This window comes from Phalacrocorax carbo, chromosome 2, assembly GCF_963921805.1.
Source record: "Phalacrocorax carbo chromosome 2, bPhaCar2.1, whole genome shotgun sequence".
Classification (NCBI taxonomy): Eukaryota; Metazoa; Chordata; class Aves; order Suliformes; family Phalacrocoracidae; genus Phalacrocorax; species Phalacrocorax carbo.
In genome coordinates this window covers 150,295,725-150,310,683 of record NC_087514.1, presented here as the reverse complement: position 1 = coordinate 150,310,683, position 14,959 = coordinate 150,295,725, and the positions used below count along the sequence as shown (strand labels likewise).

General features: G+C 37.1%; 1 protein-coding gene across 4 annotated transcripts in view; it reads left to right on the top strand.

Annotated features, from left to right (window-relative positions):
- The window catches only part of MPP7 (MAGUK p55 scaffold protein 7), a 158,210-nt gene that overhangs the window by 89,417 nt on the left and 53,834 nt on the right, over positions 1–14,959 (top strand). For all 4 annotated transcript variants that reach the window (XM_064444870.1, XM_064444867.1, XM_064444869.1 and 1 more), the window contains exon 5: positions 1,592–1,672. In XM_064444870.1, coding sequence (XP_064300940.1) covers positions 1,592–1,672 — 81 coding nt within the window. The remainder of the gene's footprint in view (positions 1–1,591; positions 1,673–14,959) is intronic.

Genomic DNA, 14,959 nt, shown 5'->3' with positions numbered 1-14,959 from the left:
TTTAATAGATGCCTGTACAAAATTCATCTGAGAGAGAAGTGCTGAAGCAGTCGTTCTTTCTCAGTGATTACTAGTCTTCATCAATGAAACACAAATGAATAGATTTTATTGTCTAGTGATGAGTAGTACAAGCTAAAGAATGAAAAGAGAACCAAGGGGAACCTGTATCATATACCTGCAGTCATTCCTATCACAATTTATTTTCTGTCTTGCAGAGCTTTTCCATAGAACATGCAGACTAGATTGCAGTCACATTACCTCAATACTTGGCTTTAGGCGCCTAAAATATTTCATTCTGACCTTTCCTCTGAGACTGTTTTCTAATCTTTCGGTATTAAGACACAGATATTGTTAAGATTAGCACTGATGTATTTGATGGACATTTTAATTGATGAATTATAGTTAAAAGGCTGCGGGACTGCAGGTGATGAATTTTTGTTTCGGTCCTGTTGACCATGTATTGAAGGTTTAAGAAAAAAGTATTCGAACCATGTCTGATGTCAATAATTGCTTCTAGAATTGTCTGTTATATATATTGTGCAAAATATACTTCTATCCATTTATCTTGAAAATTTATAGAAAGTACAAATTTAAAATTAGGCTAGATGAATAAAATTACTTGCTGCAAATAACCAATCTTTCTCTAAGACATTTTTATGATACTGATTTAATGCAAAGAAAATAAGTGATTATCTGAAATCACGTTTTGGATTATAAGCGATGTAGCTTCAGAATTTTAAACTAAAGTTCAGTGTTGTAAAATATGTTTTAGCTTTTCCTTCTTCTGGAAAAATAGTTCAAGTCTGAAATCCTGCAGTAAAATATGCCTCTTGAGTCCAAATTAGTTGAGAATGTCGTGATAAGAAAAACTCAAGACATGAGCCAAATAGCCATGGGATTAAAAGTTAGACTGCTGCTCTATTGTTCACCAAACCACAATTTTGTAGTATAACCAAACATAAATTACTGATCTTGTTGTTAGGGCACAGTTTGTGCATTTTAGGAGCTTGAATTGCTGATGACCTGTTATAAACTATATTATGATTAACCCGCTTCACATTTAACAAGCTCCTTCCAGTGTATGTGTAAACATAATAAAAGGTTCAGATTGCTTGCACTGTAGGGGCACTTTGCTTTCTTATTCCAGTCCTAAACAGCACAGCTACTGTGGGTTTTTGGAAGCAGTGTGGATTTCACCACCTCATTCGAAACTGTTTTTTATAGACAGTGTCAAAGTTTGATCCAGTCATTTTTACAAGCAGTCCTTTGTCTGCACGCAAAGGACCATTCACTTAAATGAAGTGCTGGGATTTGCCTCCATCACTATAAATCAGAATGTGATCTGGCTGCACCCTTGCCAGAAATGATTACTTGTGTTAAACAGAGCCAAAAGGCCTGGCTTAAATCTGGTCCACCGAGGGCCAGAAAAAGAAGCGCAGTGATTGATGGTGTTTTTCTTCATGCTGGCTTCTGTTTGAACACGCTGGAAAGTAATAACCTTGAACAAGATAGATACTGGGTTGTCACTGATGCACCGGATAAAAAAAACGCTTTGCTAATGGTCTTTATGTCGATTCCATCTCCCACCCAGCTGGCTGAGGAACTGCAGAGCAAGCCACTGAGCAGTGAGATCAGAGAACTGTTGAAACTCCTTTCAAAACCCAATCTCAAGGTGAGGATGTGTTGCACCTGCAAAGTGCTTTCTGCATGGGTGTCTGCATCTGCTTCCTTGGGCTGCATGGGGGTTTGTCTGCTCTAACGAATATGTGTGCTTTTAAGAAGGAACGCAATGTTAATTAGAAATACTTGTTATGAAGAAACACATTGAATGTTGCCCCTAAATTATTATGCTGTTACTGATATTTATAAAAGGAATTAAGTGAAAAGCTATTGTTTATTTTGAATGGGTATTCCAAAAAGCTGATACTTGATTTTTTTTTGGTCTTTTGCTAACTTTTTTTTAATGTGCTTCATAAATTTATTCAAAATGCATTTTTACTAAAAGGTTTGCAGTCATAACACTCATTTAATTGCACTGTGTGGAGTAACACAACCTGGTACTTGGAACAAAGTTCCTGATGGGTATTATTTATATACCCATATATATATATAAATATATATATTGCATATTTACATATGAAAAAAATCTAATTCTGAAAACTCCTGAGGTTCTCTGTCATGCTTTTGGGGAACTGGGTACCTTTTATCTGACAGTAGACTATAGAACCATTGCATCGCTCAGGTTGGAAGGAGGTTGTCTAGTCCAACATGCTGCTCCAACCAGCGTCAACTGAGTTCAGGTTGCTCAGGGCTTTCTCCCATCAGGTCTTGCAAGTGTGTGGGAACAAATGCCCTGTGCAGCCTTTTCCAATTCCTAATTATCCTCCTAGTAAAAACTGTTTCCTTATATCTAGTCAGAACCTCCCGTGTGTATCATTGTTAATGCACACTGTCACAATATTTTTCTACTCTAAAGAGAAGGAAGACCATAGTGCTTTAGGTGCATATTGTAATGCTAATGAAATGCAGCAATTGATAAGTTTAGAGGAAAACTGTAGAGTGGAAAGGAACCCTTTTTAAGACAGTTGTTTCTTTATATTCCCTGTAAAACACTGATTTCAAAACTTGGGACATTATGGTATCTTTGAAGTGCTACAAAATTTTAAAGATCAATTATGCCTCCTTTTTAAAGATTTTTGCACAGTTGGCTATTCCATAGTTTCCAAAGTGACAAGCTGCTTTTCTTTGAAGGGGTAAGCAATGCTAATGGTTTATTACAAGAGGAACTGTTGGTGCATCAAATTGCAGAGATCCCAAGGTTCACTGTGTAGGTATTTCCTTAGTGACTGTCCACGTGTGTTTCATTCTTCTGAAGCTTTAGTGGATTCAGTCTGAGGACAGCTTGTTTGCCACAACTGCATCTCTCCCTCACCCTTTTTTTTTGTTTTCCCTTTCTCTCTCCCCCTCCCTCCCTCCCTTTCTCATTCACTCGCTCTTGCTGTCCGTTCCTTGGAAGTGGTTAAATGCTATGTGATAATCTTAGTGGGATTTCAGGAAAAGAAGTGCAATTATCCTCAGAGTGGTTAATACGATTGAACTGCAGTAACTCAGCAAATGCCTTTCTTGGCTGCAGGAGGAGATGGCGAGCTGCAGGGTACCAAGCCCTTTGCATGGCCTGACTGCCTAACCATGCGCAGGACATGCATGCTTCCCTGCCCTGCATAGCTTGCAGGTGTTTGTGTGGCTTAGGGAAAGGAACTGACAGTATGCCTGATATTTTTGCTTATTCATTATCTTCTCCATCCCCATTCTCATGGCAAACATGGCTGGGAGAGGTGGTAGATAGATATCACCGCTCCCTCCTCCGTCGTGTTGACCAGACAACATGGGACTTGGTATTTCCAATTCCTCCCCAGAGATGCCCTCGAGTCTGTTCAGCTGTATCTAAGCTTATGCCATACAGCATGTAACATTTTCTAGCCCTTCACTATTAGGTTGATGGCTGGAGTGGATTTCTTTGCTGCTTTCCTTCTAGATTCCTGGGGCAAACCTATGTCTAGAACAGCTCTTTTCCACACATCCAAAATTACTTGGGAAAACTGATACACCTTTTCCAGTTAGGTTGCATAGGTTTTATGTAAAAACTTGCATATGGTTTAATTTGGGATTGACTTAACCTGGCTCTACGTTATTCTGTGGGGGAAACTTTCGTCTCCTGGCCTGGCTTATAACTGCAGTGTGTTAGCTGGAGCCAGCAGGAGAGCTTCCACTTTCCTACAGCTCTGCTCTAATGTTCATGGTATGATTAAGGATGATTAGGATTAGTTTACTACATGACTGCTTCTACAAGTTTGGTGGTGTAAAGGGACAGGTCAGGGGAGATGACTATAACTTCACAGGTTTGGTTAACAAAAAAGGCTGGGAGAGGTTTCCAGCAATTGTCTGATTAGATGAATATTTCTGTATTTTCATTCTGTGTTACAAAACGGTTTTGTTGAGTTTATTTCTGAATGTTTGCTTCTGATGAGTAAAGCTTTGACAAGTTTGTGGTGTTCATGGTTTTCATCCATAGAGAAATGTTTTAAACAAGAAAATGATTTCTCTGAGACAGTTACATTTATCACACCTGAGATTTTCACGGTGTCCTAGAAGTTATTCCAAGGTTTTGTCAGGTGCATTTTCTTTCAGGAAAAAATTAATTGGGCATTGCTGGTCTTTTTAAAAATGGATACAATGCCCAGTTACATTGGGTGGATTTTTTTTCTGCTCTAACATGTGGCATCCTTTACCATAATTAAATGAACTAATAATGGTTGTGATTTATTTCATCTGATTAAAACAGAACTCTGGAAGTAGAACAGAGCACTTAGCTCTGGGAGTTCAAGTGGATTTGTTTGTCTATGTGTGAGATACTGCATTTGCATTCTAGATTTAAAATGTAATTGCAGAGTCCCATGGACTCAGGTCAGCAGCATGTATTGGTTTTGATTTCCAATGTTGAGTAAAGACTTACAATTTACATTGTGTAATCTTGCTGTACCTTGTTAAAGATATCAGCAAGTAGAACAGTATTTCCATACCTTAGAATCCGAATCCAGTTGAATGTGGTATTCCATTTTTAAGCAGCCCAGAAATTAACTCTTTGAAGTGTATCTTACCTCTCATTCGGCAAGCCGAAGTACAGTAATGGATGTCTTCAGTTCTTTTCCACGATAACCACAATTGTGCAATTAAATGCTTGCAATTGATTGAGGAAGATATATAATATCTGTTAATAAATGCTTACACTTCCAGCATATACATATCTAAGTTTAAAAGGTCTGCTGAGTTGGTTGTTAAAAAACAGCTTAAAAGAGTTTAGCATGTCAAAGCTAGAATAATGGTAAATAACCAGAACAAGATGTACTGAATCACATTGCTGTGCTTGTGTTTCTTAAAGCTGTGAGGTATGTGGGGATTGCTGGGATTTTCTTTGGTAATTTTTTTTTTTCAGTTACAATTAAATATATACCTTAAAGATACCTTAAGGTATAAAATAGAAAGGTATATAAATTCAGGGTCAGGCTGAGCCAGCCTGCAGGCAGTGTTGCGTGGGTCCAGTGTGAATGGTGTTTGGACATCAGCGGGGGATGCTTGGGTGATTTGAAATGTCAGCAGATCAGGCTTGGATCTGCCCGCTGTAGTTCTCTGTAAACATATTTTAGATTTCTGAAAGTGAAATTTCGGTCTTCCAATGCTGTCTGTGATTCCTGGGCATTGCAGCAGCAGCAGCACTCACTGACCGTTTCTGCATTGCAGTGGGACAGGCTGTGGAAAGCCTGTCTGCTGGCAGCATCTCCAGCTCTTCCCCTCTCCTGCTCAGGTCTCACAAGGCAGACAAGAACTTGATGCACCTACGCAAAACTTGGTGAGCACGGAACCTGCCTGCTGGCCTTTCTTCTGATGGATGTTTAAACTATTTTGTAATCCTTTCCATTTGTTCAGCATAGAAACCGGTGCTTTAAGTGAATTGCACATGAATCTGTGTAGCGCTACCACTGTTTCCATTATAAGCATTAGGTAGTGCAGTGTGTCTGTTAGAACCTCATAGGAACGAGGAATGGAGGGAGGACTCTGTTGCTGTATGGAAGATTTTATTCTGTATTATTCAGGCTAATGGGCTGCATTTGAAGGTCGTAATTCCTGGCCTGTGTGGAGTAGATATTACACCCGCTCCTTGGATTTTTCCTCAGTTCCTGGAGGGACTTCTGTAATTCCTGAGGTGTGACCATGAATTAGTTTTTGGGGTTTTTTTTAACCCTGTTTCAAGCTTATGTTGTTTATTTTATGAAGGGAGCATTTAAAAGATGGTTTGTGTTTTCAAGATTTGGAGCGTACATTCCAATTTTGTTGAAGGATAGGGCATTTAAATTGAAGTTATATGATTTTATACATGTTTGAGTGAGACACAAAGAGAAATTTCCATACTCTTTTCCATGTGTAAAAGAAAGGAACTAATGTCCCTTAGCTTCCTTCTCTAATGACAACAATAAAGTTAGTGTGCTGTAAATACACAACATATGAAGCTTGACATAACACTGAAAATATCTCTTACAGTAGGCTTTTTTCCTTAATATTTTCAATAACATGATTATATAGTGAGGATATACCTGAGGAAAGGATGTTTCTGATTTAAGGGAAGACACTTCTAAGTTGTCTGTAAAAAATATGAGTTATTGGATAAAGAAGTAAATATTCTCAGCTTTAATGTTTTGTAATTTGGAGAAGTTGAAGGAACTTACATGACAGCAAACAGAATGTATGTGAAGACAGGAGTTGTACAGGATTTTGAAAGTAATGACAAATTTTAAAAATGATGATGCATCAGGTAGGCACCAGTACAATTGAGAGAGATGTCTTTATAGATTAATTTGGCTTTTTTGAGTCTGAAAGTATTGCTATTGTCTGAGAGCACTCTACTTTTTTTTTTTAATTAGCTGCGTTATCTAGAGACAAAGTAATGCATTGTAATGCAATTCTATAAATTGGAATATATAATTGGAAGACTAGGATTCAAGATGTTAACACAAAGTGTATCTAAAAGGGAATTTAAGTCTGGATTTTAATGGACTTGTCACAATCAAGTTAGCAAAATGGTCTTATCTGTCAGTAGGGACAAAAATGGGAATAGAGATGGACACTAGAGTTACTCTGTCAGTCACGGGGCAGAACCCCAGTGACAGACACTGTAACAAAGGAGATGTAGTAGCTATGACAGATGATTAAACTGACAAAGACTTTAAAGATTTCAAATTATCTTCCACTTTTAATTAAAAAGCTTTCTTGAAAGTAGCTCTCAGTTCCTTTTCTAATAAGCTGGGAAAAGATGTGTTCTTTTTGGGAAGGTGCTGTAACACAAGAGCATAATTGTTACTTATTTTTACAATCATTTGAAATCCAAAAAACTAAAACAATTAACTCTAGGAATTAATATTTTAGGCACTTATTTTGTTGGTGTAGCTGTAAACAAAAAAGGTAATAAAAAGAATGGACCACCTTTTAGTCCATTGAACAATTTTATCCCAATTATACTAACTTTGAGACAGGCTCGGGCTATATTATTGGGATATCACTTTCTCTTAATGTTGTGTTTATAACAGCAGTTACATTCCTGATCATTACACATTGAAATGAGCAATTTACCTTCTGAAGTTAATCCCTATTAGGGCAAATTTAGTATGTTTTAAATTCATATAAAATATGTCCTTTGTGGTTGTCAGTGTAATGGGCAGAACAATAATTATTTTAAAAGCTTATGCCACTGTGCTAAAACTATTCTGAAGGATGTTTATACTGCTTATGACCCAGAGGAAATTAAGCCTTTTTTTTTTAACCTTCTAAGAATGCCAGTGGTGGTTCTCCCTGTTTCAGTGGGGTTTATCTTCTGTTTATGTGCACTGAAAGGTTTGCCAGCTGCTGGTCTGAAACGTAAACCAGGTACCTAAGCAAGGGCACAAGGCAGGACTGTGAATTACCTCAGTGCATTATGGTACACGAGCATGTACAGTATTTGGATCACTTTGGGTGCTGTACCTGTAGCCATAGAGGAAACAAGCGGTGGACAACCCTGAAGTATTTTTCTTGGCTTCTCTTTCATTACTGTAGAATGAATAGAATTTTGGAAGTAATTTTAAGATAATCTGCAGAGTGAAGGGAAAACCACTCCCGTATGACTGGGAATGTTTTTAGATTAACTTATCCATGGAAAACTTCAATGTGCTGTTTAGAGCAAATAAAGATTCTTTAAGTTGTTTTCATTTTTTTCTAATTGCTTTCAAATGGCAAAGATGCATACACCAGAAAATTGTAAATAGGATTTACTCTTGCTGTTTTATTTACAATTCATCTGAGTTGTACTTGACTTTCAGTTTCACAAAGCATAAACAATTTACATTTGTAAACATTTCCATCTAATAAGTACCTCCTTGGCTTTACTTCAGAATAGAACCATGACTTAAACAAAACTAAAAGTGCAGAAAATGACTCAGAGCGCTTTGTTCTTCATATAAATGTTTCCTATATTTGTTTAGGTTTCTTTAAAAAAAGAAATAGTGCTTCTTTTAGCTTGCAGCATACCTTTTCTATTGTCCTATTCGGTTCTGGTTTTCTTCTATTTACTGGGTAGTTCGTAAATTCTAGCCTTTATTTGATGAACAGCTGCTGATACCATAATCCGTGCCATCTACTAGATTTGCACAGTGGCCTAATAGACTGTTCTGATCAAAGTGCTACTTGTTATATTAAAAACCCAAACATTTTAAGCCTTTATCAGCAGAGCCTTATAAAGCTGCCTTGCAGTCACTGGCAAAAATTGCCAATATAATTTATGGTCCAGGAAACAGCAGGCATTTTTCTACAAGAACTTTAACATACAAAGCACGCAAAGGAAATATTGGGCTGTAATAATATAAAACAAAAGCTGTTTTTGCTTTGAAAAGTTCATGAAGCATTTATTGTAATATGTAATTAAAAAAATCTTAATCTAAACTTTGTCCTTTTTCCAACATTTCCCTTGTAATTAGACTTGCTGAGGATTTTCCATCAGGGCCTTTTCAATAAAATATGTGGTTTCTGCAAAGTCAGCATTTTCCACTGGAAATTATTGGGATTTGCCTACAACTGTTCAGGTCTTGCATCTGGAAAACCCAATACAAATTTCAGGTCAGTTAACATCTGAGCTACATTTGGGCTGTTGCTGTATCTCAAGCTCTTGGAGGACCTTTGGCCCTGTCTTTGTCTTCCCCAATGCACCCATGTCTTCTATTTTTGCTCATGTCCTGGGAGACTATTCTCCTCTTTATGAAATATTCATGCTCACACATGGTAACACAGACTGCAATATCAGTTCAAGAAGCATCATTTCCCATGCTTTACAACTACTTACTTATCAGTGGTCTTTGACTTTTGCTGGTAGGACCAGTTGCAGGAGTTGTGCTCTTCTATTAAGTTATCTTGCTGTACAAACTAGTTCAACTTCATTAGTAGATTGAGCTGGAGTACATTGTACTTCATAAGTCAACTGAAAAGTTACCTACCTAATCCTCCTAGTAAAATCAGGTGCCCTTAATTTGTAAATCTGCAAGAGCCTGCTTGATTTTGAATGGTATGCTGTGAAGGGTCGCAGGGAGAGAAATATATCTATTTTTCACCTAAGTAATATATACAAATTGTCACAACAAGAAACAAGGACCCCAGCACTGATGGTTTGATAACTAACATTGGTTAATGGATGACCCATAGATGTTCTGAGCATACCAGCCATGAAGCTGGGGGACAGGGGACAGTGCTGGGAAGACTTTTGTTGGCAAGTGAATGAGAACCTTCTGCCCATCATTTCCTGCCTTTAAACTATTTGCCACTTTGGGAAGCCCTCCATCACACATTTTGGCAACCTTGTTAAAGGAAAAATAGGCTTTATTCTTTACGTTTTTCAGCTTCAGACCTTGACTTCCTTTTTCCATTTCCACTTGCACCCATAATTCAAAGGAGTTTTTTATAGAAAACTTTTCTGGGTGGGGAGCACTGGGAGAATATGTTGCTGCCTTTATTTTTGGAATGTTCATGTTACTGGAATGGAATAAGTAAAACAGAAATGTAATAGCAAAATAGTCCGTTTAAAAACAGCAAGAAAAGCCTTGATTTTTCACATCTGACAGGCAGAGAAAATCAGAAAGCAGTTGTGGCACACTCTTAATGTGCTAGGAGCTGACAGAGCATACATATAACAATATACAATAATCATAAGCATAGATGTAAAATGATATAAAGGAGATGAAAGAATACTGCACTAATATATTTAAGTAGCAACCATCATGTTACTCTGGTAATTCTCTCAGGTCCATCTCGTGATAACTCAGCTGATGTCCAACACACAGCTTGTCTGTCAACCTTCTTAGAGGTATGGATATGAGAACGCTTGCCAGCAGCTAACATATAATAAACAAAGTGATAGATGTAATAAACAAAAGCAAAACCAGGCAGGTTGGCAGCAGAAAATAAAAGATTGGAAAAGTAAATCAAATAAATTCTTTGGTTATATATACAGACTTTCCCACATGAAGGAGCCAACCCTAACTCATGTAAGAATGTTGAGTTGCATACATGTAACTATGACATTCACATACAGTGCTTAAAAGTTGGTAGCATCAGTAAAGCTGGTAATTCAGGAGGAAGAAAAAATCAGTATGGATAAAATGACATGTCATTCATGTAGCAATTCTATTCAGCTAGTGAAAATGGAGAAACTGAACAATAAGAAGCAAATGGTCCCTTTTTTAGTTGTCATCTTTTTAGGCTGCTTTTTACTTCAGTGGTGCTTTTCCCTTGCCTTTTCCAGACCATATTCTATTTGAACTCTCCATTCACTTATTCAGCAGTCCTCTCTTTTCTAGTTCATGGATGAATCTTCCATAGTGGTCCAGTATGGTCTCACAATCATTTTTTCCCCCTTTCTGCTTATTCCTGGGTTTCTAGTCAGTGGCAAGGCTCTCTTCCCATGATTAGGTAATTTGTAAATCTGTAAGTATCTTTATCACAAGTATTTTCGAAAATTATAAGCTTTTTTCTTAGACTTGATTTTTTGCTGGCCTTTTAAAAAGAATATTACTACTTAAGAGGCAGGATTTATTGTATTGCACCACATCTATTTTAATATTTCATAATTCTTTAGTTACAACTTTATTAAGTACTTATAGAGATTTGCTTATATATAGTGGTGAAGATAATACTCACTGCAGCTGTTCAGTTCCCCAGAATAATACCTGAATTTAGTGCAATTGATACATAGAAATACTACTAGTGTTCAATATGGGAAAAGGCCCAAGCAAGCAAAAATAATTACCTTAAAAACTAAACTAGTTCAATATTTTTAGTTAGATGTCCATGTAGTTTGAGTACTCTGTAGTTGAATTTAAGACCTCCATATCATAAATAAATATGTTATTATTTTCAGGAGGAATTAAGTATATCCAGATTCTTTTAACCTCATGGATGAGTAGATGTTTTTCTTTTATTTTTAAGACATTAGACATCATGGTGTTGTCAAATAAAGGCTGGGTCATTTATAAAAGACACTTTCTGAGAAAGGGCAACTGCAATCTCGGCTTTTACTTTTCTTCAATTTATATTTTCACTTGATTTCCTTGGGCCAGGGTGGGTATGACAGATGTGTCTTCAGGTGGTTTTCAACCACAAAAAGATGCATGCTACCACTGCAGTCACTTAATAAAGTCAGGATGCTGCTGCTTCTTCAAAAAGATAATTGATCAAGGATTGCCAAGATATTGGAGGGGTCCTGCTGTCTCAGGGTTTTCCACTCTGAAAACCATCTATTTGTGCTCTTGGAACTTAAATAGGGCTTAAACCTTCAATAACACTTTAGCACGAATCATGTTGCGAATGTGGAAGAGACTTTGTTCAGATTCTTCACTATTGAGTTAAAATCAGGGCTTATCCTGTCATTATCCACAACTGAGGAAAAACATAGGGCTGTCATCTGGAAGAATATTAACACCTTTACCAGATGACATGGATGGGCTGCATGTGTCTGTGAACAATTGAACTTCAGAAGTGTCTCCAGGGACTGCAAACAATGAGCCAGAGGAAGCAGGAGTCTGAAGATGCAGAAGGTTCACTTTTCTGTTGGCTGTTGCCGTCTGACTACCAGCTGCAGGTAAACCCATCAGTTCAGATTAGTGAATCTGAAATCAAGAAACTACGTTTTTCAGGCAAGGAAATTACCTGTTTGTGAAAGGAAGTTTGTATAGTCATGAATAAAGTCTGCCGTAGTAAAGAGCAAGAAGTAGTATATGCTGAATAGTGATCCAACTGAGATGTTGCTATGCTAAGAACATTAATATATGGTAGGTACTAAGAACACAAAACCACACATGTACAAATATGTGTTTTCAATATTTTGAATCACTACTGTGACCCAAACTGCATCAAAGTCGAATTAAAAGAGAAACAGTTTTAACTGCCAGATGAACAAGCTTGAACTGGAAGGCAGTTCTGGTTTGAGTACAGATGAGATAGTTGCAAGCATGGAATGTTTTTTTCTCTTTTGTACGTACCTAGCGGCTATCTTCTCACACAATGTATAATTTCTAGGGAATGTATAGAGAATATAAAGGAAAACTACAATATCTGAAGGATGGAAAGAAGTAAATGAACCTTAATTTTTTTTTTTCCATGAATTAGTGCACCCATTAGTTTCCCGATTACAAACTGAAAAACATGCTTAATTTAAAGGGCCATGTTTCATTTTTCTTACCATCACTGTTAAAGGATTTTGCTTATGTTGAATGAATAATGTAAGTGATTTTCATTAGCAAAAGTAAAATGTGTTCAGACGTTTGGAAGCTAAGTGATTTCTTTAACATGTGCTGTACGTATTTAACTTGGGAATTCTGTTCAGATCAGGTTTCTGCAGGAAAGTGATTAGATTATTGCACCTTCAGAAGGAATAATGTTACTTTTCTACCTGATAAGTGGTTACTGTAGCTTTTCTACTGCTAAGAAAAAGAAGTCAGTTTACTGTCATCCCAGCCATCCTCTGGTTGCATCAGCAGCACTACCGAGTTTCTCCTATCTCTAGTTTTATTGCTTGCTTCTGTTTATAGGTGGTGCTTCATGCATTAGCCAAGCTGGAGAATTCAGCTAATGTGGTTGTTCATATCTGTTAGCTGAGATGCCTGTCCTCACCTGCCCTCTTGTTACCTTATTAACCTTTATGTTGCATCCGGATTAGGGTTGCACATACTCCCTTAGCAGGCAGTGTTGGTGGTTAAGAGACTGCCATATGCTGCCGTTTTGTGATGACTGTTTACCACCCCATTTGCTGGAGAGCAGAATTAGTGGGATGGAATATAAAATTTGGTTTTATATACTCAAGACAGTAAGTTTAAAGACTAATTTTCCTGTAGAAGAAGAAAGGTTGCTCTCCCTCCCCACCCTTATCTAAATTCTTATCCTCCTTTTCCCTTGTTAACTTTGTGCTGCTTACCAGTTGTTCTAAAATGTACAGCTTGATTCTGGATACCTTATATTTTTATTCCTTTCTTCTCCAAACTGTTCGCAAGTCAAATTGCTCTTCTGTGCCTAGAGCCCGTATGCCATCACCATTATGCTACAGCTTTCTGCTGGTTCTATTCTCCTGCTTTCTAAGTTCTTGCACATGTTTGGCTGTTACGTCTCTTACACTTCTACTTCCATTTTGATGCTCTGATGGTCTTTCCTTCAGTGGGTTCAGTCTCCTCTCAGATCTTTCAGCTTTTCTTCTTCAATATCTGTCACTAGATGACTTCACTCACTTTATTTTAACTTCATGCAAGTTACTCATAAATCAGTCTTTCCAGTCTTGAATAATTTTCTCCACCAACATTGTTAGCTTGTCTTTGTATTTCTTTTGTAACCCTATCACAAAGGAGAACACAATATGGCTAGAGCTCTCTGGAGGACGAGCTCTGCCAGGCGAGGTCAGGGGCATGTTGCTGTGGTTGCTGATGAAGTTACTTTTTTCCTTCTCTGTGGCAGCCTCAGTGGAAGTTACTGTCACCATAGCAAAGAAAAGAGGTGGGAAAATGTCTCTGTCTCACCTGATCTGTCTCACCCGATCGAGTTCAACTTGAACTGCCAGAGAAAGTGGCTGGTGCTAATGATCCAAGCTATGGACTGGAACAGCAAAGTCATAGGCCATTTTGTTCCATTTTGCTGACTCTGCTGCCAGGGCAGTAATCTACCCCATAGGCAAGGTGTCCAGCAGCTGGGTTGGCAGTGTCACTGTCTGCTGCAGCTGTTGGCTTTCATAAGGGTTGGTCTGAGGCCCTACAAATGTTATGGTGATAGTCTTGACTATTAATTATTTAATTTTCTAATCTTGGGGTTTTTTTTCAAGTACCGTATAGAAAAAGGCTTTTGTTTCGTTCTCTATTCTGTCTTACTTCTTTATTTAACTCACTGTTTTCTAAAACGTTTTTCTTGACTAGTAAATGCAAAATATTTCTGAAAAGTAAGGCTTAAATTGTGTGTTTTGTTTTTTGTTTTTTTTTTTAAAATAATGAGAATTTAAAAACATAAGGAAGTGTGTTCAGGAGTCAGGGCCTTCTTGGAGTATTTCTGCTCTTACATATCTCAAAATAGAAGCAAAAAAAATAATAAATTTGTAATTGTTTTAGAGGAGCAAAAATATAGTCAGTGTAGTTAAATGATACATACTTTTCAAAATACAGAACTGTTTTCATTAATAACATTCTCAATTTAAATAAACATTTAAACTTTCAGAACAGTTTTAGAAAAAGAACTTTGAATGTTTCCAATGTCAGATTTTCTTTGTGTAAGTTGATAGTGTAAAATTTCAATTTATAAACTGTGAAATGATCAGTGATAGCTTTAATATGAAATATACAGCACTAGTTATTAGATGTTTCAGAAGTTTGATGAAAGTAGTCATTTCCAGCTAGATCATGTCTAAGAATTTAGCTGAACATCAATATTTATATTTAGGTAGTGCAGGAGTTTCAGTCATACCTTCTTTCAAGTTCTAAATATGGACCATGTTTACATTAGTGTATCATAAGCATAGAACTTAGAGCTGAAATAAAATCTTTTTCTCCAGAGGTGCTTAAATACACATGACCCTAATCTTGGGTGATACATGCATAGTTCTGAAGAGTTGTGTGTTTGAAAACAAAAACAAAACATTAAAAAAAAATTAAAATGTCATCTGCACTTCCTGCTGTTTCTTGCGATAGGTAAAAATTAGTATCATGGAGTATAAAACTGCGGCGAATAAATTGATCACTGCTTATGTACTGAAGGAAAACATTGCTACCTTTGTATTGCTTTGTGCATTTCCTGCACAATTAGTCTGTGCAAATGTTGTTCGTGATAGGATCCAGGTTTTATTTCTTTGCACTTGTAA